General features: G+C 34.4%; 2 protein-coding genes across 5 annotated transcripts; both read right to left on the minus strand.

The window, feature by feature from the left end:
• Window positions 1-9,377: 9,377 nt before the first annotated feature.
• On the minus strand, window positions 9,378-14,322 carry LOC115725754 (uncharacterized). Of its 4 annotated transcripts, none has more exons than XM_061117050.1 (4): window positions 14,204-14,322; window positions 13,764-13,990; window positions 12,312-12,579; window positions 9,378-10,272 (listed from the first exon to the last, which is right to left on the minus strand). In XM_061117050.1, the coding sequence occupies exons 2-3, from the start codon at window positions 13,944-13,946 to the stop codon at window positions 12,313-12,315; spliced, it is 450 nt and encodes a 149-aa protein (XP_060973033.1). In that variant the 5' UTR covers window positions 13,947-13,990; window positions 14,204-14,322; the 3' UTR covers window positions 9,378-10,272; window position 12,312. The 4 variants fall into 4 exon arrangements, with proteins under 4 accessions (XP_060973033.1, XP_030511218.1, XP_030511220.1 ...); XM_030655358.2 differs by lacking the exon at window positions 9,378-10,272 and adding an exon at window positions 11,042-11,258 and having other exon boundaries at window positions 14,204-14,321; XM_030655360.2 differs by lacking the exon at window positions 9,378-10,272 and adding an exon at window positions 11,369-11,653 and having other exon boundaries at window positions 14,204-14,321.
• Window positions 14,323-22,162: 7,840 nt separating this feature from the next.
• Window positions 22,163-26,025, minus strand: LOC115725115 (calcium-transporting ATPase 3, endoplasmic reticulum-type). The gene is made up of 2 exons (XM_030654545.2): window positions 22,812-26,025; window positions 22,163-22,336 (listed from the first exon to the last, which is right to left on the minus strand). Exon 1 carries the CDS (start codon window positions 25,880-25,882, stop codon window positions 22,874-22,876), a length of 3,009 nt encoding a protein of 1,002 aa, XP_030510405.1. The 5' UTR covers window positions 25,883-26,025; the 3' UTR covers window positions 22,163-22,336; window positions 22,812-22,873.
• Between the last annotated feature and the right edge of the window lie 1,148 nt (window positions 26,026-27,173).

Below are 27,173 nucleotides of genomic sequence, written 5' to 3' on the forward strand. Positions count from 1 at the left end.
AAATGAGCTATATTTTAACTTTTTACAATTTATTTACACTTTCATGCTCTTATGTACTATTATATTTTTATTATTTTATAAAAGTAATTTATACTTGATAAATTTAAATTTATTAACTAAAATAAAGACCATAATTAGAACAGCAAAAATAAAAATTAACTCTCTATTTTAATTTTTAGCTATTTTAATTTGCAAAAATAAAGAATACTAATACAGATATATTCCTACCTGTCTAAGTTTATTTTATATAACAACATACCTGTCTAAATTGTAACTTGGTGTTCCATCAAAAAGAAAAAAAAAAAGAGAAATACATAAGCAAGCCTAGTATGATTTTTGTTTTCTAATAAAGAGATACATAAGCAAGCTTTTGTCAAAATGTATTAGGGGACACCTGCCTGTCAATTTGTTTTTTTTTTTTTACAAAATTAAAGTCGACAACGGGCATATTTACTTACCAAAAATGTGAATGAATAGTTTGGTATTGATTCTCATACAATTATTTACTAAATTTTGAAAATGGAAAAAATATTGAGACCCACACAAATTAGGGAGAAAACAAAAGAAAAGGTTCTCCCTCTATTTTTTTATAAGGAATACTTTTCCCTTTCCTAACTTAATTTATTTTAATTTTATTAATTAAAAATAAAAAAGACAAATATACCCTTTAAAAGTCTATAAACAGAAAATAATTACATGTTTTAATCATGACAATTTTGTCAAATTAAAGCATTTCGATTACCTTTTCTATTTATGTAAACAAAATAATATGATTCTGGTTTTTTTTTCGGACAGTTTAGTAAACAACATAATAAAATATTGTTTTCGATTATTTTTATTTTAAACTGATTCATTTCTCTCATTAATTATTCTGATTCCAATTACAGTTTAGTAAACGCACCATCAAAATATCAAACTCTTCTAAGTAATTACATGTTCATGCACGAACAAGTGTACAACCAGTGACAGATCTAGAATTCAAAGTGAGGGGGGCGTATTTTTTAATGGGATTAGAACCCTTGTCCTCGAACCTATATGCTAAGTAGTTTAACCATTACACCAAAGTTAATATTATACTTATAAATATTATTTTTTATTACAAATACATGTTGTAACTAATTAAATTACATATATATTTTTTTCCCGATTTTTTTCAGGGAAATGACTTCCGCCTTGGTTATATGTGGGTCCACCCCTGTGTTCAACAATTATGAAACTTTTATTAATCATAATCACAAAACAGTACAAGGAGTTTTCTCAATTTTATTTATTTTTATTGAGTATTGTTGGACACACACATAACATTGTATGTTAACTAATAATGTTAGTATAAGAGCATCTCCAAGGAGCTCATCAAATATGGTGTCACACTATCACCAAATTTGATGTTAAAAACTATCTTCACTCCAACCACAACATCAAAAATTACACTAAAAAAATATTCCTTATTATTATATTAATTTTTTAATAAAAAAAAAAGACTAAAAAGACAAATTGTAATTTAATAAATACAATTAATAATATAGACATATACAAAAATTAGTTATATAAAAAAAAAAAAAAAAAAAAAAAGTATGCCGTGTGAACAGTGCACGGCATATATGCCGTGCACTGTAGCACACACAACAATTTAGTGTAAAATTTAATGTTACGTTGGAGGGCTAATTCTACTGCATCACCAAATTTGATGCCTCCTTGGTGATGCTCTAATTGTGTAGAAAATAATTATACATCTGTAAATTAAAAATTTGTAATTTAAGTTATTATTGCCATAAACATTACTATAGTGTTTAACAATACTATGATCCATGAGATGATGTTTTTACTAGTAGTTAGTAATTTTATATAATAGTTATTTGATAAAAATTTATAAGAATTAATATTGAATTAAACTAATAACATAATAACAAGATGTTATTTCTTTTTTTTATTACTATATATTTTGCTCCCTTAAATAGAATGGTTAATTCCTTTAAAAAAAAAAAATAGAATGGTTAATTTGGACAAGTTTGAAAGGACACTCCTTAAAACAGGTAATGTCTTCTTCTTTCGATTGGACATATTCGTAGGTGGATAATGGATTTGGTATCTCGACCATACGTGGGGCCAGAATAGCATTCAAATAAAGGGAAATTTACACCCACTACTGATTTTTTCCATTTTATTACATTTATACTGGGCCACGCTGGAAACAACATTTGTACTGTTTTTTTTTTTTTCTTTGGCAGTTTACTGCCTTGAAACTTTAGCTGTGTTTGGTTATTTTCTTCGGATTCCAGAGTACATAATTCATTACCAATTGCTTCATTGCTTCATTTTTCCAAAATATTTTATAATAATAATAATAAAATAAGAAATAATGGGTAGTTGTGTCTCCCCACTTCAAAATTTAAATTTTTTTGTTTTATTAAAATGATTGATTTGGATGTGAGATGTGACAACTCTCACACACACTACTCAATAAAGCTAACCCTCTACTATTATATATATGTAGAGATGTGAGATGTGACAAATCAGTTCATGCATGCTTGCCACGTACATCTCCTCTCCTATCAACATATATATATGATGTCCAACTCTACTATTATATATACTTAATTATATTGAAGGAACCATTCAAAAAAAAAAAAAATATTGAAGGAAAAGAAAGAAACTTAGAACACCGGCTGCAAAGACACAGAATAGATAATTCATGGCTGAGATGATGAGGGGAAGGAAGACCATGATGGTGATAGTTCTTAGTTCTTCTTCTTCATCTTCTTTTCTTTTCTTCTTCTTTTTTTTTTTTTTTAATTTTTTGAAGTTCTTAGTTATGTTTTTTTTTTTAAATATAAGAGTTAGTGTGGTTTTTTTTTGTTCTAATTTTCTAGAACTTTTCTTGCAAATATAGTGCATTTAGTATTGAGGATGTGCACAACATAGTTAATTTTTGATCATTTCTTTTTTATTGTTTTTTTTTGTTTTAGTATTGTTTTAGTATTGTTTTACTGTTGTTTTTCATGATTTATTTATTTGATGCCGATTTCACTGCCCTTGCTCCATCTCGCTGGAATTAATAGGTATTTTCTGGGTGTTCTCGTGTTGTTGTGATGGTTATGTCTGTGAGTGTGGAAGATGGAGGCTATAAATACATTTCTTCTTCGTTCTCTTTGGCTATTTTTGTGGTTTTTTTTCTTTTGGTTCTCCTATAAATATATTTGACGAGCTCACTTACAAGAGAGTTTTGAGGTGTGTGTTTCTTTTATATTTTTCTAAGTAGTTATATTTGCTTCATTTGTTTTTGTGTTGTTTCAGTGTTGTTTTACTAGTTTTTTTTTTTTATAATTTTCTAGGAATAGACTTGCAAACATAGTTGATTTTGCATCTGGTGTTGAGGTTGTGCAGCAGATTGTTTGTTTTTTTTAATCATTTTTTTCTTTTGTTTTGTTTGATTGTTTTAGTGTTGTTTTACTGTTGTTTTGCCATGATTATTTATTGACGTCGATTTTACTGCTTTTGTTTATTCTTGCCGGATTTAATGGTTTTTTCTTGGTGATTTCCGTCTCCGGCGTCTCCCCACACACGAAGAAGGTTGTTTCCCGTGTGTTTTTCTGTTCACAGTATAAATGTTATACTGTTGGGCTTGGACAGTACAAAAGTAATGAAATTGGGCTGGGGCAGTAAAAATGTTGTTTTTGCCGTGTCCCAGTATAATTGTAAAGTTTTGGCCCAAAAGCAGTATTTTTGTAAAATTCCCAATTTAATTGAGCTTCAATTTCTATGGGTCCACCTTTGAATTGGATTTGAATGTCGTACATATACGTTGATTGCCACGTGTCAAATGGTGGCACGAGCAACTTCATTCACAGACTCACAGTGCTAACATGAGCCTTGGACGTACCCTGCAATTAGATAAACAATATTAATTAGCATTTAAATTAACGTTTATTGGGGTTGAACTAATCTAGAGCCTACCTTAATTAATAATACTAAAAGAATTGAGTAGCAAAAAGTTTATCGAAACTCATGAACTATTCATCTATTAAATATTAATAATTCAGATATTAGTCGGTGAAAAAAAGAAGATAATTAGATTATTTAATTTTACCTATGAAAGGTACAAACTATATTCCCCTATGTATACTGTTTGAGAAGAAAGAAAGTACAAAATTGGACTATCTTTCAGATTTTCTTTATTAAGCATTGCTTAAGATACTTTATGGTATTTAATAGGAGTGTCCATCAAACCGTTCAAACTGCACCACACTGCACTGCAAAAAATATGCAGTTTGAAATTCTTTGCGGTGTGGTCGCGGTTTGAATTTTTCTTAAATCGCGCAGTGCGGTGCGGTTTGCAGTTTTGAATTGTTAATATGCAGTTCAAACCGCACCGTACCGCATATTATAAAAATACAAATTTTTATATTTATTAGGTCCAATATGTGACGACCCAACCCAAACCCACTAATTATTTTATTATTGAAACTTGAAACTTTTTTTTTCATATTTATTTTCAAATCTTATGGTATTTTTGACAAGTGTTGCTTAAGCTTTACTTTATTTGTGATAGTTTAATTATTTAGTGATAGTCCGAACCGTTAAAACCGCATAAACTGCACCGCACCACATTATATTTTGTGGTCCAATTTTTGCGGTTTTTTAGTTTCGCGGTGCGATTGCGGTTTGGAAAATTAAAAAAAACTGCATGTGCGAATTGATATGAAAAAATAGTTAAAACTGTACCACCCGCACCGCGAACACCCCTAGTATTCAACACAATACAATTTTGGTGAGTTGGTAGTGGTTAGCATAGCAGCTTCCTATATAATTCATTATACTAAAATGTGTGAGACTCGATTAAATTACAATAATAACAATATGTCACCTTTGATAATGTTTGATACCTTAAGGTGCCCCTTAATATTTCTCTTCTTTATTTATTTATTTATTTTTGAAAAAAAAAAAATAGTCTCAAAAAACACCCCCAAACACGGTGACTTTCAAAGAGGCCAAAGACTAAAGGATTTACTGATAACTAGCATCAGCCAAAAAACTGTTATGAATACATGAAGAGTAATCATGCCACCAAATTGTACTAGAAGTATCTTGCAAAGCATATTTAGCAAGGGTATGAGTTACTACATTAACAAGTCTAAGATAATAATTGAAAATTACAGTAGAAAAATTCAAAACATGAATCTCTAATATCATCAAGAAGTAACCCCAAAAAAGAGTCCAAGATCATTAAAGTATTGAGCTTGTGGATCAAACTTTGACAATTGAATTCAATCTAAATATTGTGGATACAAAAGGAGATGCACTGAGAGAGGATATTGCTAATTGCAAGAGTTTCGACCCATTCCGAGGGAGGACTACCATGGACTTCCCAATCAACTAAAGCAAAAACCTTACCATCATGATCTCTGGCCACCATACCAAGACCACAAGAATTTGAGTTAAAGCTCTATTTTAGAGAAATTGTTGTGAGTGCTCTAATAAAGAAGAGTTGAAGACTTTTCTTGGAGACTTTCTTCTAATTGGATTCCTACAAAGATCAATCTCCATAACATGGACTCCTGAATGATAATTTGTGCCCGCTTTGTCCCAGTGGATTGGAAACTATACATCATGCGCTTTGGGTTTGTAGTAAGCTTGCCTCGACGCCAAAGCTTTGTGCCTTTAAAGTTAGTAATCCACATATGATTGTAGATGATATTTATAATTTTATTTGCAATTATCTTCTTCAACTTCCTTGTAGAGAAATTTGAATTGGTCCTTGTTACTTGGCGACATATTTGGTTTCGTCGTAATAAACAAGTGCATGAAAATTCTTCTATTCCACCAGAATTCATTGGTCCTTCGACGACTTATTTCTTGAGTTCTTACCATGCCGAAAACAAGATAAATGGTCAGTCTCTTCCTGCCCCTCCTGTCCATGGAGTAGTAACCGAGCCACTTCGATGGAAGTGTCCTCCTCAGGGGTCGTAAAAGAGCGTTATAAAATAGAAAACATAAAAACTTTGGTAGTGTATTTCAAAACATAGAGTAAAATAACTCTTCAGAGTGGTCTTAGTCGGTACAATTTAGGTCATAAAAGTAGCTTTTATTATTAATAGAAAAAATAATATTTTTTGACAATAAAAATTAAGTAAATTTTTGTTTGTACGTTTAGAAGACATAAAGAATGAAAGATAAGGCTTCTACTTAAAAAAAATAACAAATAATAATAAGTATGTAGTTTATAAAGCTATGCGTAAATTAGACCATGTATTTTTTTAAATAGTACTAAATAATACTATGAACTAATTTTTTGTTAAAATAAAACTTAATAATAAGTCGATCTAAAAAACTACAACTGTTATTACAAAATTGGTTATGTTTTTTGTATTGTTCTGTGTTAGAAATAGTCTTCAAGTTGGTTATATTCAAAAAAATATAAGATCTATTTTGTACCTCAGGGTCCTATTTGTACCATTTGAAAAATATAAAGTCTATTTTGTCATTTTATAAAATAAATGGTCCATTCACTAACTTTTACAAAACACAGAGTCTAAAATAGCATTTGTTATCCCAAATTTGTCCACCTGACGTAGCTCATCTACATGGCAAAAAGCAGAAAATACGTTGAAGACAGGTCATCACTAATCTGCCAGGATTATTGTCGTGCAGCCTCTCAACCTTTGAGACTCTATGTTGCACGATACACACAAGAAAAATGAGATGTACAACCTTGCCAGCAAGGTCCTAGTCGGACCTATAGCTGGTCGGCCAGGAGTGCCAGCTTCCAAGCACCGAGCAACCTTCAACAAAGCTGGCGGGCCAAGTGCACAGAAACACATCAGCACTTGTGTTATTCTCACAAGCCTTCCAACTCGCTCTCATCATTCCTACGACTTCAGAGCAGTTCAAACTGCCCACAAAGATAGGAACTCTTCGTCAACAAATAACAACCCTATTCCTTAGGAATTAATTATTATTTGCTTTGAATTTCAAATATACGTTGTAACTTCCTTATTTTTTATGGATATCTCTATGTAGAGCTTGTAAAACCTAATACTATATAAATGGTCATAATCTACGTGAAAAAGATACATGCAATCACTCTTAGAAGCACTATAGCAATAAGTCCTCTCTCTTTTCTCATACTTCTCACATGCAAAACACATCGTAATACTGATGAAAGCCTAGTTAGAAATTACAAGATTTCAGCCTGAAATCTGATTGGTATTATCTCAAGAGTGAATACAACTAAAATGGGAATATGTCATTACCTAAACAAAAAGGATAGGACCTCTATAAATGTGTATGTCTCTTACATTTATTATTCCACACGTGACAGTCATAAGTAACGATCAAATTCTAGTCAGACTTTGTGTCAGTTGGCTAAATTCACAGTCAACAGTATTAACCCTAAAATCTATCAAAATAATTAGAGTACTTTCAATTTATTAATTTTTATTAGGAATCTTGTCAATAAATTATCATAACGAATAATAAAGATTTTTATTTTTTTTAAAACCAAAAAATAATAAAAAAAATTAACAAAAAAAATAATAAAGTTTGAACATATAGATATTTGTTAACCCCAAAAATTAACACTTGTAATCCTTTAGATTTGTCCAGGCTATTCGAGAGGATGATGAAGCTCACTCCTGGAGTTGGCCATGATGGGATCGTTCGACGACATAGCCACTCGTCAAGGCCACTCACAGGCCTCATGCCACTGGCAGGCAGCATGCCTCTCGCAAGAAGCATGCCACCCGCAAGTCGCAACATGCCTCTCGCAGGCAGCAGGTCTCTCATAGGCAGCAGGCTGCTCGCAGGCAGCAAGCCCCTCACAAGCAACATGCCTCTTGTAGGCCTCATTCTCTCGATGCATGCATGCATGCTTCTTGACCTCGCAAACCCCATCAAGGTATTGTACTAAATCATCACGTCCCTCAACGAGGCAACCAAAACTCAACATGTTTTGAGGAGAAGAATCAAAAGGACATCGCAAGCGAGTAAGGCCACGCTTCGCCTGCAACACCTTAGCACAGGGAGAGGACGGGTTGTGGAGGTTTCTCACTTGCAAGCTCTGATGTCCTGACAACGAGCACGTTGCAGCCACTACTCCTGTCCCCAGGACCACCTAACACTTGACAACAGTACATGTTTGATAGGCTAGTTTTAAGTGTATTTTATGAAGTGTTTTAGAGGTGTGTTTTAGTTAATTATATTCATTTTGTGCAAAATTACACTTATTTTATACTTGTTTCATGTTTAAATGGTAAAATTCATAATATGAATTGAAAATGAGAAAAAACATGTTAAATGTGATGAATATGATGAATTTATCATAGAATTTGAAGTTTTAAGATATAATGGTGTGAAAGATTTTAAAGTTGCTCAACACGCTTTGTTTTTTGATCGAAAATCAAGTCTGAAGCTTCAAGCCAATTTTTGACTATGATGAGTTCACTTTGAGGAAAAATATTGTGAATAAAAGTTTTAGATCTCTCTTTTAACTTTCCAAAACATCTTGAATTGTCTAGTTCCGAGCAATATTGAAAGAGTTATGGCTAAAATATTATAGTCGTCTCACTAGGAAGCTTGCTACCCAAAAAATGCACCCAGGGGCCACGACATTGAAGGGCCATGCCGCGACCCACCTGCTTTTAGAGGCCCAATAGGGTTTTTTAAACCCTGATTTCGAAAATTAAAAGGGGGCTTTTGATTGGGACTTTTGAGAAACAAAAATTAGAGGAAGAAGGCGGTTCTGGAGACTTTCAACATTATTTTTTCAATGAGTTCTTTCTTCTACTTTATTTTTCATGTTCTTAATTAGTTGTTATCAATTGTTTACAATGACTATGAGTAGCTATACTTTTAATCAAGGTTGTTAATGAAGATTGTTTAAAACTTTATTATGGTTTTAGTATGATTTAGTTCTTCCTCAATTTTCTATGTGTATCTATTTCATTTGTATTTAATTTCTTTTAATTGTCTGATCACCAATTAATTGTTTATGATTTCAATGCAAAATCAGAGAAGTGAGTATTAATTATATTATAGTGAAATAAGTACAAATTTCGATATTAGACGAGAGTACCTGTATGGCCTGTATAACATTTAGGATTTTTATGCTTAATGTCTTCTATATGTTTAAATTTATCACGAAAACGTAGAAAGTTTGCATATAGGTTGAAATTTATATATCCTACGAATATAAGTTTCTTTAATAAATTCGCTACCACATGAAAATTAAAAATTTAAATTAAATTATATTAAATCATAGAAAGTAGATTCAATCAAAATTAATCACCCTAAGCTCTGATCATTGTTAATTGCATTTTAATTATTTGTTTTCTTTTCAGTAGAACTTAAACCTTCTTTGTTATTATTATTGTCACCAAATAGAATTTAAAAAATTTAATTGTTTGGTAATTAATTGCAGTCTTTGTGGGAACGATACATTACTTATCATTATATAACTTGATTCAACTACGTATACTTGTGTATTAGAATTTTCACAACAATGTTGCAAGACCACCTATTACAACTGTGACCTGGAGGAGTAGGACGTCCTTCCCCTGACATTTGGGGACCACTAGAGGATCATCATGTAAATGAGAGCTAATAGAGCTCACTTATAAATACTCATTTCCTCAGATTTGACAGGAGTTGGAAAATCATTGTAAGCAAGGCACTTAGATAGCAATAAAAAATTTCTATTTCTTCTTCTCCATCACTTCTCTGCAATTCATTCATGTTCTTGAGTTCATAAACACTTTAATCTTATCTCGCCTAAAATCTTAGATTTTTCGGCCATAGCTTGGCTGACGAGTTCTTGATGTCAACAGTTTGGCGCCATTTATGGGAACAACAAGCACTAACTACGTTAGTTCCTAAATTACTCTATTGTTTCGAGATGCGTAGACGTTCACAATATCAACAAGAAAATGGAGTTTGCTCAGATGACAACCAGCTGACCACCATCATAAGAGAACCTCCACCTCCCTTCGCTGGAGAAGACCAAAAGAAGAATAACCAAAGCGTGAACCAACAAGTCAATGCAAAAAGAGCCCCCAGCACAACATGGCTTGACGACTGCATCGATGGCTAACCCCGTCAATAGAAGCATTCAACCACTTCGGTGTGGCACCCTCTACCATCTGTGCCACAAGACCCCAAACACTTCAAGATGTGGACCTCAAAAGAAAAAGCGAATATACTCGGTGAGCTCTAGCTCCCGAACTCGCCGCCATAAAGAGGAGATAAACGACCTTCGTTAGAGGAACCAAAGGCTAGAAGCTACGGTAAATGGCATGCAAAAAGTGTTAGAGTGACGTACTCAAAGGCAAAACTCAAGTCTCGCACTTTCAGTACAAAAGCCAATAACAAAAGCACAGGGTCCCAACCACATATGTCGGGTGAAGGGACTCCACATCATCCACAGAAAGCACCCCAAAAGATCAGGGTAGAAGGCACCCATCGCGAGACGAGAACCCTATAGGTCATTCGAGACAACTTGAGCCTACCCTTCACAAGATCAATTTTTTTTTTTTTTGACTCATTTAAATATACTAAATAAAAATATATCAAGTTGCAATCAAATATATTGATTAATTAAAATAATTTATCACAAATTAAAAATACAATGAGTAAAATTCTCCATAAGTATAAATTATCTATCTTGTATTTTTATAATAATTTTCTTTCTAATATAATAAATAATGATTTGACTACATATTAATAATTTTGATAATATATGGATATAAACAAATCAATTCTAATTGATTCCGTGTCACATGCGTTAACCTTAACCCAACCCAAATAATAATCGTGTCATTCAAGTCTGACTCAATTTCAACTCGCATCTATTCTTTATGACCTTAACCCGCAATAATTTGTATCGAGTTTGTGTCATTACCTCAATTGTCACCCCTATCAATTCCCTATTTTATTAGGTAATAAAAGTAGGCCCTCTCCATCTCAAATTGAATCCAACAAACAAAGAGAAGGCCATCTTTACTTATTATAGTTTACTTCTCATTTGGGTAAGAATGCATGTCCAAGAAAGTAACAAATCACATCATATAATTTTATTTCCAGGAAGAATGATTAGCATTTAGCATCCATTTTTATAACCAATGTTAGGTAAACTTAAGATTGAAGTTGAATACAAATAATGACTGAAAGAAATATACAAAATATTTCTAGCATTAATCTCCATGGCACTCTTTCCATGAGAAGCTCCACCACATTTATTCTATTACTCTTCTCCCCCTTCATAATTTCTAGTAAATATTGCAACAATTGTATATGTATTTAGATCCGGCCCGAATTGCACAATTCTTTTTTACACAAAACTACAATATAGTTTTTTACATGAACTGAAATGAACAAATATACAAATTATTTCATTTTATTTATCATATCCTAGCTAATATATAATTTTTGAAATTCTATAATCTATAGAAACAATCAAAAGGAAAAAAAAAACGTAAATCTTGATGTTGTCTATTTGCTATCACATAAATTCCTATATCAGATTTCTGGAAGATGACAACTTAAAGAAAACACGACATGACTCGACTCACCCCAACCCGACCCCAAAAAGTGAGATTTTTTGTCATGCCTGTATGTATATGTGTGGTAAAACATTAAAAGTTCATCCAGTATTTTTACCCACCTACATAGTGAATCATAACAAGTAAAAGTCACAGTTCAAATTACTCGAGGGCTTCACTTTTCATATTTAATGGTTACAAACGGGTCTTGATCTAAATACAATACCAACATAAACTGCCACCTTAAATGTAAATTTAAATAATTCTAAGCATCAAAGAAGAAAAACAGAATTTAAAACAACATACTTATAAAAACCAGATCTTCCCATACAACACAAAAAACCAATTGACTTATCCTGTTGGCTGCATAATGTGGATTAACACAAAGTCACTATTCTAATAGAATCTTTAGTTTTGTTATTTAGTAGTGACAAGATAAAAGAGGATTAGAAAAACACTTCATTTAAAATATGAATATGTGGGTGCAATGCCTAGAAGACTAATAGCTATTGAATTAAATAAAGTTCATCTGCCATTAGTATTCTAATTACTATAGAAGAGATACTAGATAATACGGGAGTAAATATCATTTACTAACACAAAAACCCGAAATACTTTATGAGGATCTACATTCTAGAACATGGCAAATAATATGGGGATAATTGTGGATTACATTTATTTGTAACCAAAATTTGGACAGTAATTACATCCGGGTTTCGAGCAAAATGCAAATGTATGAAAATAGACATAAGAACCACCACAAAATTCTACTCTACTAACCTTATGCCTGCTTGCCTTCTTCTTCTTCCACGGCATATTCATCATCGTTGTCATCTTCCTCGTCAATATCTTCATTATCAAATAAAGCGCTTCGAGGAAACTTACTGAGTTCACTTGTGCTGTCCTCTTCGCTAAGAAATTCCAGCCCATATTTTGCATCTCGGTGTTTGACCACAAGCCAGCGCAGCAACCGATCTTCCTTGTTAAGGTAATGCAGCTCTTTGTTGATGTTGGGTGTAGCCATCATAGTCATTTGCATCAGTTGACCCTATAGCACGTGCAAAAAATGTCTCTTTATGTCCAACCAAAAAAACATAAATTTGGAAAAAAGATTGACTCTTCTTTCTTTTAATGTTTTTTTTTTTTTAAAATAGGATCTCTTAATTATTATTTAAGATTCAATCACAAATAAAAACAACTTAAGATAAATATCATCAGATATGTAACACATAAGTCAAAAGGTGCTGGTATTTGATTTGGATATTCAATGAAGCTTAAATTTTTGTATTACTAGACATTTGGTACCTTAAATATAGAAAATCATTCCATCACATAATCCCAAGAATCCATCAAATATGGATCCCTTAAACTTAAATTCCAACTACATCAACACATAACATGGGAAAAGCCACTAACAGATGAAAGCAACAACTTTTCTGGGTCACAAGACTGGTTTGAAATATTCTCAGTTTTTAGGAGTTCCTTGCATAGTGCCTATTAGAAATTTACAAGACTGAAAACAAACCATCTCAGAAGCTTCTCAAGACATCGATAATCTAATGCTTTCTAGTAGTATTTTAGTATATTCTTTATTAATTGAAGAAGTAGAGAACACACACTCACAGCATACTACATAATTGAACTCTAAATCTGTAGAATTTCAAACTTAAAATCAAGTTGAGATATTACTTTGATTTCTTATTTTTATTTTTTAAACAGAACCTCAACCTTTCTTTTTTTCGGAAATGACCCCAAACTTGTATTAACAATACAGAATTAATACAAAATAAGTGAAAAACACCAATTTAACAGAAAACAACAAGAAATTATTTCCAGTTAACTACTATAAATACAAACAGCCTTCACATATAATGATCAAAAATTGTGTCATCAAGGCAACCACCAAAAATTACGTTCTTTAACTGATAATCCTTACAATGATCCACAAGCAACATTAGAAATTCAGAAATCCCCAGAATGAAATTTCACTGTCTCCCAGCAATCAACCTCCAATAACGTTAATACATCAAAGAATTGGCATTGATATCCTCTTTCATATAAGCAAAATCACAATAAATCATGCCAAAGAAAAAAGGTACGGCAAAGATGAAGTTCTAAATGTGTCCTTAGATGATCATGAAACCACAAAAGCATCACAGCTAAATTCTTAAAAGAGAACAATTTCAGAAAGAAAGGAAAGAAATCATAATAATGATTTAGTAGAAAACCTACCTGGTAGTACCTTCCATCAAGCTTCTTAATACCATAACCCAACTGAACAGTTCCAAATGATTTAACCTCAGTGAGGACCCCATTTTTTCTGTAAACATGTTTTCCTACCCTAGAAACCAACTCCATGAGAGCCTCCTTCTTCACATGGGGTTTCAACAAAAGCATACAGTCATACAAAGGCATCTTCCCCTTTTCCTTTTTGCACAACTCAACAAGATTTTTCAGAGCTGCTTTCAAATTAAGAAAACAAATCAATAACCAAACCAAACTTAAATTCCAACTCTAATTGATTTCAAAAAAAAAAAAAAATTCCAACTCTAATTTTTCTAGTTTCAGTTATGCACGAGATAAATGATTCAATGAAAAGCAGTTGTTTAAATCAAAAGTAACAAAACTGAACCATAATAACGTATAAGCCAGATACCATTGACGCAAATTACCTGGGATTCAATGCTCGGCGTCTTAGGGTTTCAGTGAGCTGAGCGAAATGCAGAGAGAGACTGAAGAAAATGGAGAAGGGTTTTAACTGGATCTCTGTAAGACACGTGCAACGCACGTGAGGTTTTTAACTGTTCTTTTATTTTTATTTTTATTTTGAAAGTATATTTTTTTTTTTAGAAATTCTACAATGCATTCTCTTAAAAATGATACAACGATACATTTTAATCTATTTTGGTATTTGAAATATTTTTTTAATCAATTTTTCTCTCATGGTCATGTATGTTATAGTTATTTAAAACATCTTGCAAATTTTGAAAAATTTTAAAAAATTTAACGCAGCGAAAATAGGGTTCAGAGAGTGTGTTGCACGCGTGACTATTTTATTTTATACGTGTGTGAAATAGACTATTTGAATATTGCTTTCTATATTATAAATTAGTTCAAATTTTTTAAAATTTTATAGGATATCTTAAATAACTAACATGTGTGTTGATTATATCCTATAATCTAACACCCTAAATATAAATTTGCTAAAATAATAAATTAAACACATATAAAGTTATAGAAAATCTTACACTGGTGGCAGCGGAATAATATGGCTCCTTCCACGTAGATCTCTAACACTTGTTCCTTTTTATCGCGGAGTAATAACAAGATCTAAGCTTGGATCTCTTTCAGGTGTTAGAATTCTTCACAATCTTCCACACTATGATTAAGTACTTGACTTGATATGAGTGATCATGTACTCTAAAACTATAGGCACGAAATTTTGATGATGAAGAAGAAGAGAACTCGAAAATTAAGAGAGGAGCCTCTCTTTTCTATTTTCTGACAAAATAGACTAATGATGAGTTATCAGGTTATGAGTCTGTCATGTTCTATTTATAGGTTTTTTTATCTAGGGTTAGGTTTAAATTATATGTAATTAAATAAAATAAAAAAAATGGCTTAAAATCACTTAAGTAGTTGGCCCTCTATTGTGGACCCCACTAGTTACAGTTTTGCTATTTTATTTCAACAACTTATATTTTCTTTCATAAATGTCATATTTTAACTTTAAATATTTAAATGTCAAATCTATTTATTTAATAATTATAAATAATTATCAAATAAAATTTTCATTTAATTTATTTATTAATTTGACCTTACAAAGTCTCTCAATTAATAAATAAACCATAAAAACCTCTTTATTCTCAATTAGTCCCTTCCATAGTAAAAATTCATAAATAAAAGACATAATCTAATTTAGAATTCTAATTGATTACTTAAAACCAATTAATTGAGTCTACAAGTAGTATTATCTCAACTAGTGTGGGAACCATGGGCCTATATAATCAAGCTTCCAATAAGCAGTTCTAGAATTTACCGAGTAAATTTTCTAACTTATTAATTCCTCCTGACTCCACTATAGATTTGAAATTGCACTCTTAATTATATATAACACTCTATATGTTCCAAGATATGGATACGCTATTAATTATCTATTATTATAATCCTAATAATCAAAGATCCTCTATAGATGATTTACATCGAGTATGGAAAAATTTACCGTTTTACCATTCAATGTATTTTATCCTTAAAACACTTAGTTTTCTATGAATGATATTTTAGTAAAATAATATAATTACTGAAATAAGAACTCTATCATTTATCTCTACACGGTAAGCCCTTTTCAACTGTGTAGTCTCATACCTACACAGTCTCAGAATCATCACACTTGACCTTCCCCAGGCGATGTGAGATTGCACAACTTACTCGCTATTTCCCCTTACGGATCACAAGACTATTGACTGTCACAATCAGCCCCTTACGAGGTCCGACGTCCTCGTCGAACACACTTCCGGCTGGGTCAAGGCTCTGATACCATTTGTAACGTCCCCGCTTCAAGCCTCCATTAGGCCCTTACACCCACGGAATGATGGCTCTTATACACAAGTACGTCACTCTAGCTGCTTCATGGATTGATGACTGGCCCTACAGACAACCACGAGTACTTCTAGCATGCTTTGTCCTCACTCGCATGCTTTCTAAGAAAACTTCCCAAGAAGTCACACATCCTAAAATTACTCAAGGTCAAGCACGCTTAACAGTAGAGTTATTTCGAGATGGGCTACTAGAAAACAAGATGCACCTTGTTGATATAGGTAGTACCAATCAATCCATTTAATCCCTCTTTGACCTTCCCAGGCGGTGTGGGATTGCACAGCTTACCTAGTATTTCTCCTTACATATCACGAGACTACTGACTGTCACAATTACCCCCCTTACAGGGTTCGGTGTCCTCGTCGACCACACTTCTGGCTGGGTCAAGGCTCTGATACCATTTGTAATGTTCCCGCTTCAAGCCTCCATTGGGCCCTTACACCCACAGAATAATGGCTCTTATACACGAGTACGCCACTCTAGCTGCTTCTTGGATTGATGACTGACCTTACAGACCAACACGAGTGTTTCCAGCGTGCTTTGTCCTCACTCGCACGCTTCTTGGGAAAACTTCCCAGGAGGTCACCTACCCTGAAATTACTCAAGGTCAAGCACGCTTAATTGTGGAGTTCTTTCGTGATGGGCTACCGAAAAACAAGATGCACCTTGTTGATATAGGTAGTACCAATCAATCCATTTAAGCCCCCTTCAATTGTGTAGTCCCATACCTACACAGTCTCAGAATCATCAGATTTGACCTTCCCCAGTCGATGTGAAATTGCACAGCTTACCCACTATTTCTCTTTACAGATCACGAGACTACTGGCTCTTAAAAAAATATATTATAACAAATATTTCTAGGAATGTAAGTATGCTTTTCTAAAATAAATTCTGGTAAAAGGAAAATAAAAAGTTATTGTAGGAAAAAATTATTCAAAAATATTAAAACACAATTTAAAAATTTAACTAACATTTGACAAAATGAGTCTTATTTATTAATCAAGTTAGTTTTTTTTTTAAAAAAAAAAATAAAAAATATTTGTCAATTGATTATTAGAGGAATGGGGAAGAGGAGAGAAATAATATTTAATTATTTTATAAATAAAAAGTTTATTTAATAAATATTATTAGAAAATATATAATAAATAATTTAATACACTCAAATATTAACTATTATCTTACATCTACTTACTTATAATCATTAGATTTATTATATGGCTATAAAAATAGGGACAAAACAATAATCCCAACTATAAACATGTCTTATACATATATATCAATTTTTTTATGTTGGATATGAAAAATTTTGTTAAATCAAATTTCTTTTATACAACACACATTTTTTTCCCTGCCCATTCCTTGTATTTTTTTATCCCATGAAAATCTAACTTCTAAACATAACCATTGAGAAAATTTTTAAGAAAACACTCTTCATATTTTAACTGAAAGTGTCTTTAGTCATTTTTTTTTTATTAAATCAATAACAATTTCTCAGACAATCCAAATTATATCTTTGTAGTCTACAAAGCTATAAAACACATTTAATTATCATTTTTTTACTTTGTTTTATATTTAAGAAAAGGGATTTGAAGGATTTGTGAAGAGAATTTGTGAAGAGAATTTGGGGCAATCTTGGTATTGAGAAGATCGTCCGTATGCATTCAGGATGTACTCTGGTTAATTTCAGAGATGAAGCAACCCGTGATCTGATTCTTGAGGCAGATGTGGTTCATTTTGACAAGAAACCTGTTGTCTTGCGTCCTTGGTCCACGGATCTTGATACAACTCGTATGGTGAATTCAGTTCCCGTTTGGATCCGTCTAAATGGATTGGGGCTGCAATATTGGGGACGAAACAACCTCAGTGCACTTGTTAGTACTATTGGCAAACCGGTGATGATAGATAAAGTTACGCAAGAGCGATCGATGGTGAAATTTGCTCGTGTCCTTGTGGAGATTGAAATATCGGATGACCCTCCGAAAGCTATTGCTTTTGTTAATGAAAGAAAGCAACTAGTTGAACAACCTGTGGAGTATGAATGGCTTCCTTCCAAATGTGCAGCGTGTGCTAACTTGGGGCATACTGTTGTTAATTGTAATAGAGATAAAAAGGTTGTTTGGAAGAAAAAACAAGGTGTTGACAATGAGGTTCTGAAGGAAAAACAGGATGTAAACTTGAACAAAGAACCAGGGATAATGAATGCTACTGAACAGGAGGAAAACACTAGTTTGCTAGTGCAAAATAAGGTAGGGGCGGCAGGTCCAAGTGAGGTAAAAGAAGCAGATGGGGAGAACAGATGGTTAACCCCTCGAAAGAAAGGGCTGAGACAAAGTAAGACTGCTATAGACATGAAGGAAAGTAATGTACCCAGCAGTACCAATGGCTATAAAGTGTTGCAAAATGCAGAAATTGAAGGGGATATACTTCCTAACTCTAATCATTTTTTATGGATGCTTTAAACATGTTAGGATGGAATGTTAGAGGGATGAATAAAAAGGACAAGCAACTTGCTATCCTTGATATTTTGAGAGTGAATAAAATTGGGTTTGGTGCTTTGTTTGAGACCAAACTTAAGCATGAAAAAGCTTGTTCTAGTATGGAGGAGAATTTTACTTCTTGGAATTACTACTCTAGCACTGTTATTGCTGGTAGAATAATCTTACTTTGGCAGAAGAATTATGTTCAAGTGACCATGATAAGCGAGGATAGCCAATTTGTTCATTGTAAAGTCAAGTTGTTTGACCAAAAAAAGGCTTTTTTTGTTACTGCGATTTATGGCAGCAACTCTTTAGAAACTAGAAAGGATTTGTGGGATAAGCTTGCTGGTTTTGGGAATATAAACGAGCCTTGGATCATCTTTGGTGACTTCAACGCTATGTTCAACTACCAAGACAGATTTGGGGGAAGACAGATTCTTAGCAGAGACATTTTAGATGCTCAATCTTGGCTTGCTTTAGGCCAAGTTGAGGAGCTAAAATGTTCCGGTTCCTTCTTTACTTGGACGAATAAACATGAAGTTGGAGATAGAATTTATTCTAAACTTGATTGTGTTTTTTCTAACAATATTTGGTTGGACGAATTTCCAAACACCAATGCTTGCTTCAAATGGGAAGTTGTCTCAGATCACAGCTTATGTCTAATCCGGTTTCATGAGGCTAGTAATATGGGGGTAAAACCTTTTAGATATGGGAATCATTGGTCTTCCTACTTGGGGTTTGAGGAAACAGTTATGGGAAGTTGGAGAAAGCCTACGGTTTATGAGGGGCTGGCGGGTTTGGTGCAGAAAGTTCTCAGATTGAAGCATGAATTGAAAGTTTTTTGCAAGGAAAACATTGGGGATGTGGTTATGGAATACAAGGCTGCTAAAGAAAACTTTTGTCTCAGTCAAGAGGCTGCAGCAACCAACCCCTCGGATGCTCTTCAACAGGCAGCAGTCACCATTGCTCAGCAAAAGTTTCTTTTAGCTAAAGACAGGTATTCGAAGTGGCTGAGGCAACAAAGTAAGATTCAGTGGATTAAATTTAATGATGAAAACTCTAATTTCTTTCATATGGCCATGAGGAAAAGAAGAATGGAGAATAGAATCACCACCTTTGTCAAAGATGATAAAATTGTGGACAGCTTTGAGGATGTTGTTAAACACTTTGTGAAGCACTTTGAGACCTTCATGGGCAGCAAGAGCAATGCTACGTTGAAGATAGATCTTGAAAGTATCAACCATGGAAAGTGCCTTAACTTAGAGCAACAAGTCCATATGATTAGACCTTTTAACAAGGGTGATGTTAAAAAAGCCTTGTTCAGTATTCATCCTTCTAAAAGCCCGGGGCTTGATGGGTTTGGGTCTGGATTTTACAGGGACATGTGGAGAAAGATTAAGGACGATGTGGCTAATGCAGTGTTGGGGTTCTTCGCAAATGGGAGGCTCCCAAAACACTTCAATGAAACGGTCATCTCTCTTATCCCGAAAGTAGCTAACCCGGAATCAGCAAAGGACTACAGACCTATAGCTTGTTGTAACACAATCTACAAGTGTATTTCCAAAATGATTTGCACAAGGCTTTCTGAAGTTCTTCCTATCATTGTTCAGAATAATCAAGGAGCGTTTATCAAAAACAGATTACTTGCTCATAACATCATGATTTTTCAAGATCTCCTTAAAGGCTACACAAGGAAAAATATTTCAGCAAGATGTATTATGAAGATTGACTTAAGCAAGGCCTATGACACTGTTGATTGGCAATTTGTTGAGGATCTTTTGAGGTCTCTTTGCTTCCCCTCGCGCTTTATTAGTTGGATTATGACTTGTCTGGAAGGTACTCACTATTATTTACTGTTGAACGGTAGAATCCAAGGCAATTTCAAAGGCAGGAAAGGCTTGCGTCAAGGAGATCCAATGTCCCCTCTTCTTTTTGTGGTGATTATGGAGTATCTCACTAGACTTTGTAGTCACTTTGCTGGGAAGAAAGGGTTCGGCTATCACCCGATGTGCAAACATTTAAAACTGACAAACTTTTGTTTTGCAAATGATCTTGTTATATTTTGCAAAGGGAATGTTAGCTCGATCAAGTTAATCCATGAAGCTTTCTCTTGCTTCTGCAAAGCAACTGGTTTGGCAGCCAATACTTCCAAGTCTCAAATCTTTTTTGGAGGAGTTAATGTTGAGACTAGGAAGCAAATGCTAGATCTAGTCAAGTTTGAAGAAGGAGGGTTCCCTCTTAAATACTTGGGAGTCAACCTTCGTCCTACCAAATGGAAGTTTGCTGATTGTGGTATAATCCTTGATAAAATCAACAGGAATCTCAATTGTTGGGCTAGTAGAAACTTGTCCTTTGCGGGTAGGGCTCAATTGATCCACTCAGTCTTACTTGGCATAAGGAACTTTTGGATGAGCATATTCATTCTCCCATCTAAGGTCACGGCTGCTATTGATAAGAGTTGCCGAGATTTTCTTTGGGGTTCTAATGGCAACAGGAGTAAGCTTCATCGAGCCTCTTGGGATAAAGTTTGCCTCCCTAAAGGTCTTGGTGGAGTTGGCTTCCGTGATGGGAAAAATTGGAACAAGGCGCTTATGGCTAAATTTCTTTGGGCTCTTGCAAGCAAACAAGATTCCTTATGGGTCAAATGGATCAAATCCATCTATTTGAAGGGCAGAGACATATGGAGCGTCCCAAAGACTCAAGACACTAGCTGGTATTTTAAAAAGATGCTGAAGCTTCGAGACTCTACAGATGAGGCCAAGTTGAGGCAGGCCGTGAAGGGAACCAAATTTAAAGCAAAGGTTTTTTACAACTTCCTTGTTGAGAAACCGAAAGTTCTTTATTCAAAAGGCATTTGGGACAACCTTCTGCTGCCAAAACATAGGTTTGTTTATTGGCAAATTATCAACACCCAACTGCTCACTCGTGACTTTCTTAGCAAGATTATTCTGATTCAAAGCACTCTTTGCCCGGTTTGTGATAATGAAGAGGAATCTCATGAGCACATTTTCTATAGATGCATCTTCACTAAGCGGGTCCAACAAGAAGTTAACTCTTGGCTAGGAAACTACAGTTGGCCGAACTCTACCATTGATCTTAGCTTCAGATGTGATTTCAAGAAGCATGACCTCCGAAAGCGCCTCCTGAACATGGTAACTGCTGCTGTCTATTATCAGATTTGGGCTAATAGAAATTGTTGTTTTTTTGACTTAACTTGTGCTTCCCCCAAAAGTATAAGTTTGGAAGTTAGAAACATTGTGCATCTTAGAGTGTTGAGTAAAGAGCCCTTTAAAAGGAGCCTTGAGAATGCTTATTTACTTGATGTAATTAAGAATTGGTAGTCCTTTGCTTGTTTTGGTGGCTGCCGTGAGTCTTTTGTAGGCTTGTGCCTTGTTTGGTTGTATCTTGTTTGTTTTTTGAATAAAGTTTCCTCTTTTTCAAAAAAAAAAAAAAAAAAGAAAGAAAGAAAAGGGATTTGAATTTGAGATGAAATCATTGAAATGTAATACTACTAGGCTTAATTATAATTTAAAGCTCTTTTTTTTAAAAAAAATAAAATAAAATAAAAAATAGAATCTATTATATTTTATATAATTACATCAATAAATAAGTAGAAATTTATTTGCTTTAAAAAGAAGTTAGAAATTTATAACATCACAACAAAATTGTCACATATAGGAACTTTCATCATCTTTTCTGACTTTAGATCTTCATAAACCACAGCCTGAGTTTCTGCAAAATAAAACTCAGATTTCAGTGCTTTTCACATATTTCCAAGATCAATTTGCAAAGCTACAACACAAAGTCTTTATGAGGCTCTTCAAAATAATAGATTCCACTTTTCTTTTTTAATTAATTAAAGTTTAAAATTCCACAAGAGAGCTCTTTTTCATAATATCATCAAAATGCCATAAGAATTCCCACCATGGACCTCTAACACTACGAGACATTATTAGACCCGAAAAATGATGGTATTGTATGTTTCATTACAAATAAAATTACAAAAAATATTGTGAGCATCAACAATAAACCCAAATAATGTTGGAACGAAGTTGAATTAAAATTGAGGTAGATGAATGGCACGAAAATAACCATTCACCACAACATATATATATATATATGATGACTTGGTTCGTGGTGGTGTGCATCAATGTAGATAAAGAGAAAAAGAGCATTTTTAATGCACTGTTCATCATCATATTCGTACCTATTGTTGCAGAATATGGAAGTGAGATAAATTTGGGTGAGTCACAGCTCCATTGATTACCACTACTTATCACGAACTTCCCTTTTTGGAAGTAAATCAGGCCTTCTGAATCTAAAAGCTAATCTCACACCACTGCTGGACTTTCTTGAGAAGAACTTTAGCACCTCATCGATGATTATGACCGGAAAAGAAAGGTATAGGACTGCAGCCCAATCAGACCAAGACAATGGTGTCACAGAGAAAAGAATTGAGAGTGGGTGCACATACAAAATCAGTATGTGAAGGAGCATGGTTAGGATGATTGAACCAAGAAGCCACAAATTACTCCAAGGTGGGATGACAAGCAGTGATTGGTTTTCGCTTAGATTATTCAATGCATTGAACATTTCAACAACAACAAGTACAGTCATGGACACGGTTGATGGATGCCTGTCGTCGAAAATACTACATGGGTAGTATGTCTCCCTTGTTGAACATGAGTCGAAGTTCATGAGCTCGCTGTATGGAAGTTTAGGACCGTTTTCGGAGTACAAAAACCACCATATAAATCCTGCAATTGTGGCAAGGCCAACATAAGCTCCAATTACCATGTAACGAAAGAACAACCATCCAGTGACTACTGCTTCATTCACTTTGCGCGGTTTAGCCTTCATTACATCAGAATCTTGCTTGTTGAAGCCAATAGCAGTAGCAGGCAATCCATCAGTGACTAAGTTAACCCATAGCAGTTGTACAGGGGCAAGTGTATCAGGTATTCCAAGTACAGCAGCCACAAAAATACAGACCACTTCACCAATATTAGAAGAGATCATGTACCTAATGAATTGCTTTGTGTTGTTGTATATAGCTCTTCCTTCAGCAACAGCCGCAACAATTGTAGCAAAATTGTCATCAGCCAAAACCATATCTGAAGCACTCTTTGCCACAGCAGTTCCAGAACCCATCGCAATTCCAATATCAGCCTTTTTTAGTGCGGGTGCATCGTTGACGCCATCACCAGTCATTGCAACTACTTCATTCTGGTGTTGTAAGGCCTCAACCAGCATCTTTTTATGAGAAGGTTCAACCCTAGTGAAGAGTGCCATACGTTGCAATGCCATAGTTTGCTGCAACGGCGGTAATTCTTCAAACTCAGAAGCAGTGTAAGAGCGTCCAGCAAAGTCTACCATGTCGTCAAAAGCTCCAATCTTGCGGTAAAGTGATTCAGCTGTTGACTTGTTATCCCCTGTGACAACAATAACACGTATGCCAGCATTCATACAAGAAAGCATAGCATTTCTCACTTCTTCTCTTGGTGGATCAAGCATACCAACCAACCCAATAAATGTGAGGTCCCTCTCATCATCATAGGAGAGAGTCTGTTGACCAACAGGCATCATCTTCAAGGCCATAGCCAAGCATCTTAATGTTTCCTTTCCAGCAAAACTCTGCAACCTCAATTCCAGCTCGGCTCTGGTACTAGCAGTAAGAGGAGCAGTAGAACCATCCTCATTGCACAGAACACTTGTGCACCTAGAAATGATACTCTCAGGAGCACCTTTCAAAAACATAATTTGCAGTTGATTTCGGCTACAAAGAACACTCATCATTTTCCTATCTCGAGTAAATTCTACCACGGAGATCTTTTTCAACTGATCCTCCCAATAGTGATTGCAGTATGATGCACGCTCATGCTTGCTCAACATATTCAGAGAAGAAGGCATGGAGTCATAGCCCGGAAGACCAACCTTCTCCGCCAGTACACGAAGAGCCACTTCAGTTGACTCCCCAATTTTTTCATAGTTCCCTTTGTCTGGATTATACTGTAAGATGGAATCATTGCAAAGAGCTGAACACATTGCTAAGTGAAGAAGGCAAGGCAACTGAGCTGGAAGGTCAATTGGCGTGCCATTACTGTCAAAGATAGTTCCTTGGGGTGCGTAAGTTGTCCCACTAACACTGTATTCATCAATAAGAGGGCCACGATTCACAGACTGAACAACACAAACCTTCGATACAGACATCATATTGGTTGTCAGAGTACCCGTTTTATCACTACAAATCACAGTAGTACAGCCCAAGGTCTCAACAGATGGCAAAGACCTAACAATGGCGTTCAATCGCGCCATTCGCTTTGTCCCTAGAGCCAAACACGTCGTTACAACAGCCGGAAGCCCTTCGGGGATAGCTGCAACAGCAAGCGCAACTGCAATCTTGAAGTAATGAATTGCTCCTTGCAAGAACCCACCGTGAGAAGGGTCACGAAAGTGACCAATGTTTACAATCCAAACCAATACACAAATCCCAGCAATAACTTTTGCAAGAAAAGTACCAAACTCATCCAGCTTCTTCTTCAATGGCGTTGCTTCATCTTCCGTTTGAAGCATCGAATCCCTTATGCTACCCATGGCAGTGTTAGTACCAACACCTACAACAACAGCTCTAGCCCTCCCACAAACCACAACAGTACCCGAGAAAAGAATATTAGTCTTGTCTTGATACACAGCCTTCGTTGTAATCGCCGACTCGAGTTCTTTCTCTACAGAACAACTCTCACCAGTTAGAATCGCCTGATCAACACGTAATTCATTACTAAGCATCTCTATCATTCTCATATCAGCTGGAATTTTGCAACCCACAGAAATTTCAACTACATCTCCCGGAACAAGCTCTGTAGCTGGAATTATAGAGAAGCAACCGTTTCGAAGCACAGTCGCAACATCAGCTTGATATGCACGTAATTCAACAAGAGCCTTTTCGGCATTTGTTTCTGTAATTACTCCTACTGTGGCATTTGCAGCCAAAATCATCAGAATAACAGAAGGCTCTAGAAATGCAGTTAAACCGGTTTCTCCATTAATCAAAGCCAAAACGAATGAAACAATTGCTGCAACAATTAGAATCTTAACAAGTAAATCATCAAACTGTTTCAATACCAATTTCAAGAATGGAACTCTTCTCTCTTCCGGCAGAACGTTTCTGCCGTAATCTCTGGCATGTTGAGCGACCTGAACGTCGGTGAGGCCTTTGGTCGGTTCCACACCGAAGAAATCTAAGACTTCAGTTACAGATCTAGCATAGGCGTCCTCCATTAGCAGCTGAGATTGGATTGGATCGGAGTCGGAGAAGAAAGCTTCGATTTCAAGAGTGTTTCTCCATAACAGAGCTTAACTTCTGTTTGTCTCGTTGGGCCACTTAGGGCTTCGCGCTTTACAGATCGTTGACTCGTTAGCACAATTATGATGAAGCGTGACATTTAAGTAAGGCCCATTTTGAAAAAAAATAAAATAAAATAGGGCCCTTTGGGTCTGGCCCAATATCAACTCAAAGGAAGCAAGGTTACTTTGGGACTTGGCCCAAAATATTAAACTAAATAGGAAAAGAGGAAATTACATAGTATTTGAAATGTAACTTAGGATTTTGAGTCTCACCTCACTATTGGGGGAGACAGATTAAATCAGAGAATATTCAAGAGGAAAATAGTGATCTAGGAGAGAGTTACTCAGAGATTCTTTGTAAGAGTTTTAGAGTAGAATACTTTGTTCTTTGTCTCATAAATCAATACAACCTAAAGGAAAGTAGGTCATTACCACTATCACGGGGCCGAACTTCTGAATATTTTGGTATTTTCTTTACTTATAGTTCTTTGCTTTCTATTATTTATTTTATTTAATTGTTTAATAAAGACTCGTTGTCTTTTGCTTGAAGCGAGGTCAACAGGTTTCTCAATATCATATTTTTAACTAGCTGGTAATTATTACTGATTTCTCTTTGTCAAATTCTTTCCAACTCTAGCGATAACTCCAACAAATGTCCAATATCAGTGATAACTTCGGTGTCTAACTATGTTGAATTTGTGGGAGCGTCGAATTTTTCGATGATGATAATAATTTTGTCAAATATTCTCATTCTATTTCTACTTTTATTGCGATTAATATTTTGTTTTAGTGGATAGTGACTGTTTTGTGTAGTGAATTGATGGTCGATTCTTGGAGCTTCTTAGAAATTTGTAATTGGTTTTAATTTTGGTCTTGTATTGGTTTTAGTTTTAGTAGTGGTTTGGTGGTTAAGTCTTGGAGCTTATAAGAAGCATGTAAATTTATAAATGAGTTTTGATATTTGTAATGTAATTGATTTTAACGTTAAGAAACCAATTGTTGATGGTGAGAACTCCTCAACAAAAGAATAAAGACTTAAAATAATATTTAAAGATCTTGATAGAAAAATGATTGAAATAAAAATATCACAACCTTTGATCTCCAAAAATATTATCGTTTTATTCACTAACACCAAAAGTTCTTTTATAATAAATTTAAGGGCCCTATTTATAGTGAGCCTTTAGTACTTTACAACTTTACTAGATCCCTACTCTATCGAATGTGA

This window comes from Cannabis sativa, chromosome 6, assembly GCF_029168945.1.
Source record: "Cannabis sativa cultivar Pink pepper isolate KNU-18-1 chromosome 6, ASM2916894v1, whole genome shotgun sequence".
Lineage (NCBI taxonomy): Eukaryota > Viridiplantae > Streptophyta > Magnoliopsida > Rosales > Cannabaceae > Cannabis > Cannabis sativa.

Coding starts and splice junctions, on each gene's coding strand:
- LOC115725115 (XM_030654545.2), bottom strand. CDS start 25,882: ATGGAGGACGCCTATGCTAGATCTGTAACTGAAGTCTTAGATTTCTTC.
- LOC115725754 (XM_061117050.1), bottom strand. CDS start 13,946: ATGCCTTTGTATGACTGTATGCTTTTGTTGAAACCCCATGTGAAGAAG. Junction 12,580..13,763: donor TTGATGGAAGGTACTACCAG/GTAGGTTTTCTA, acceptor CACGTGCTATAG/GGTCAACTGATGCAAATGAC.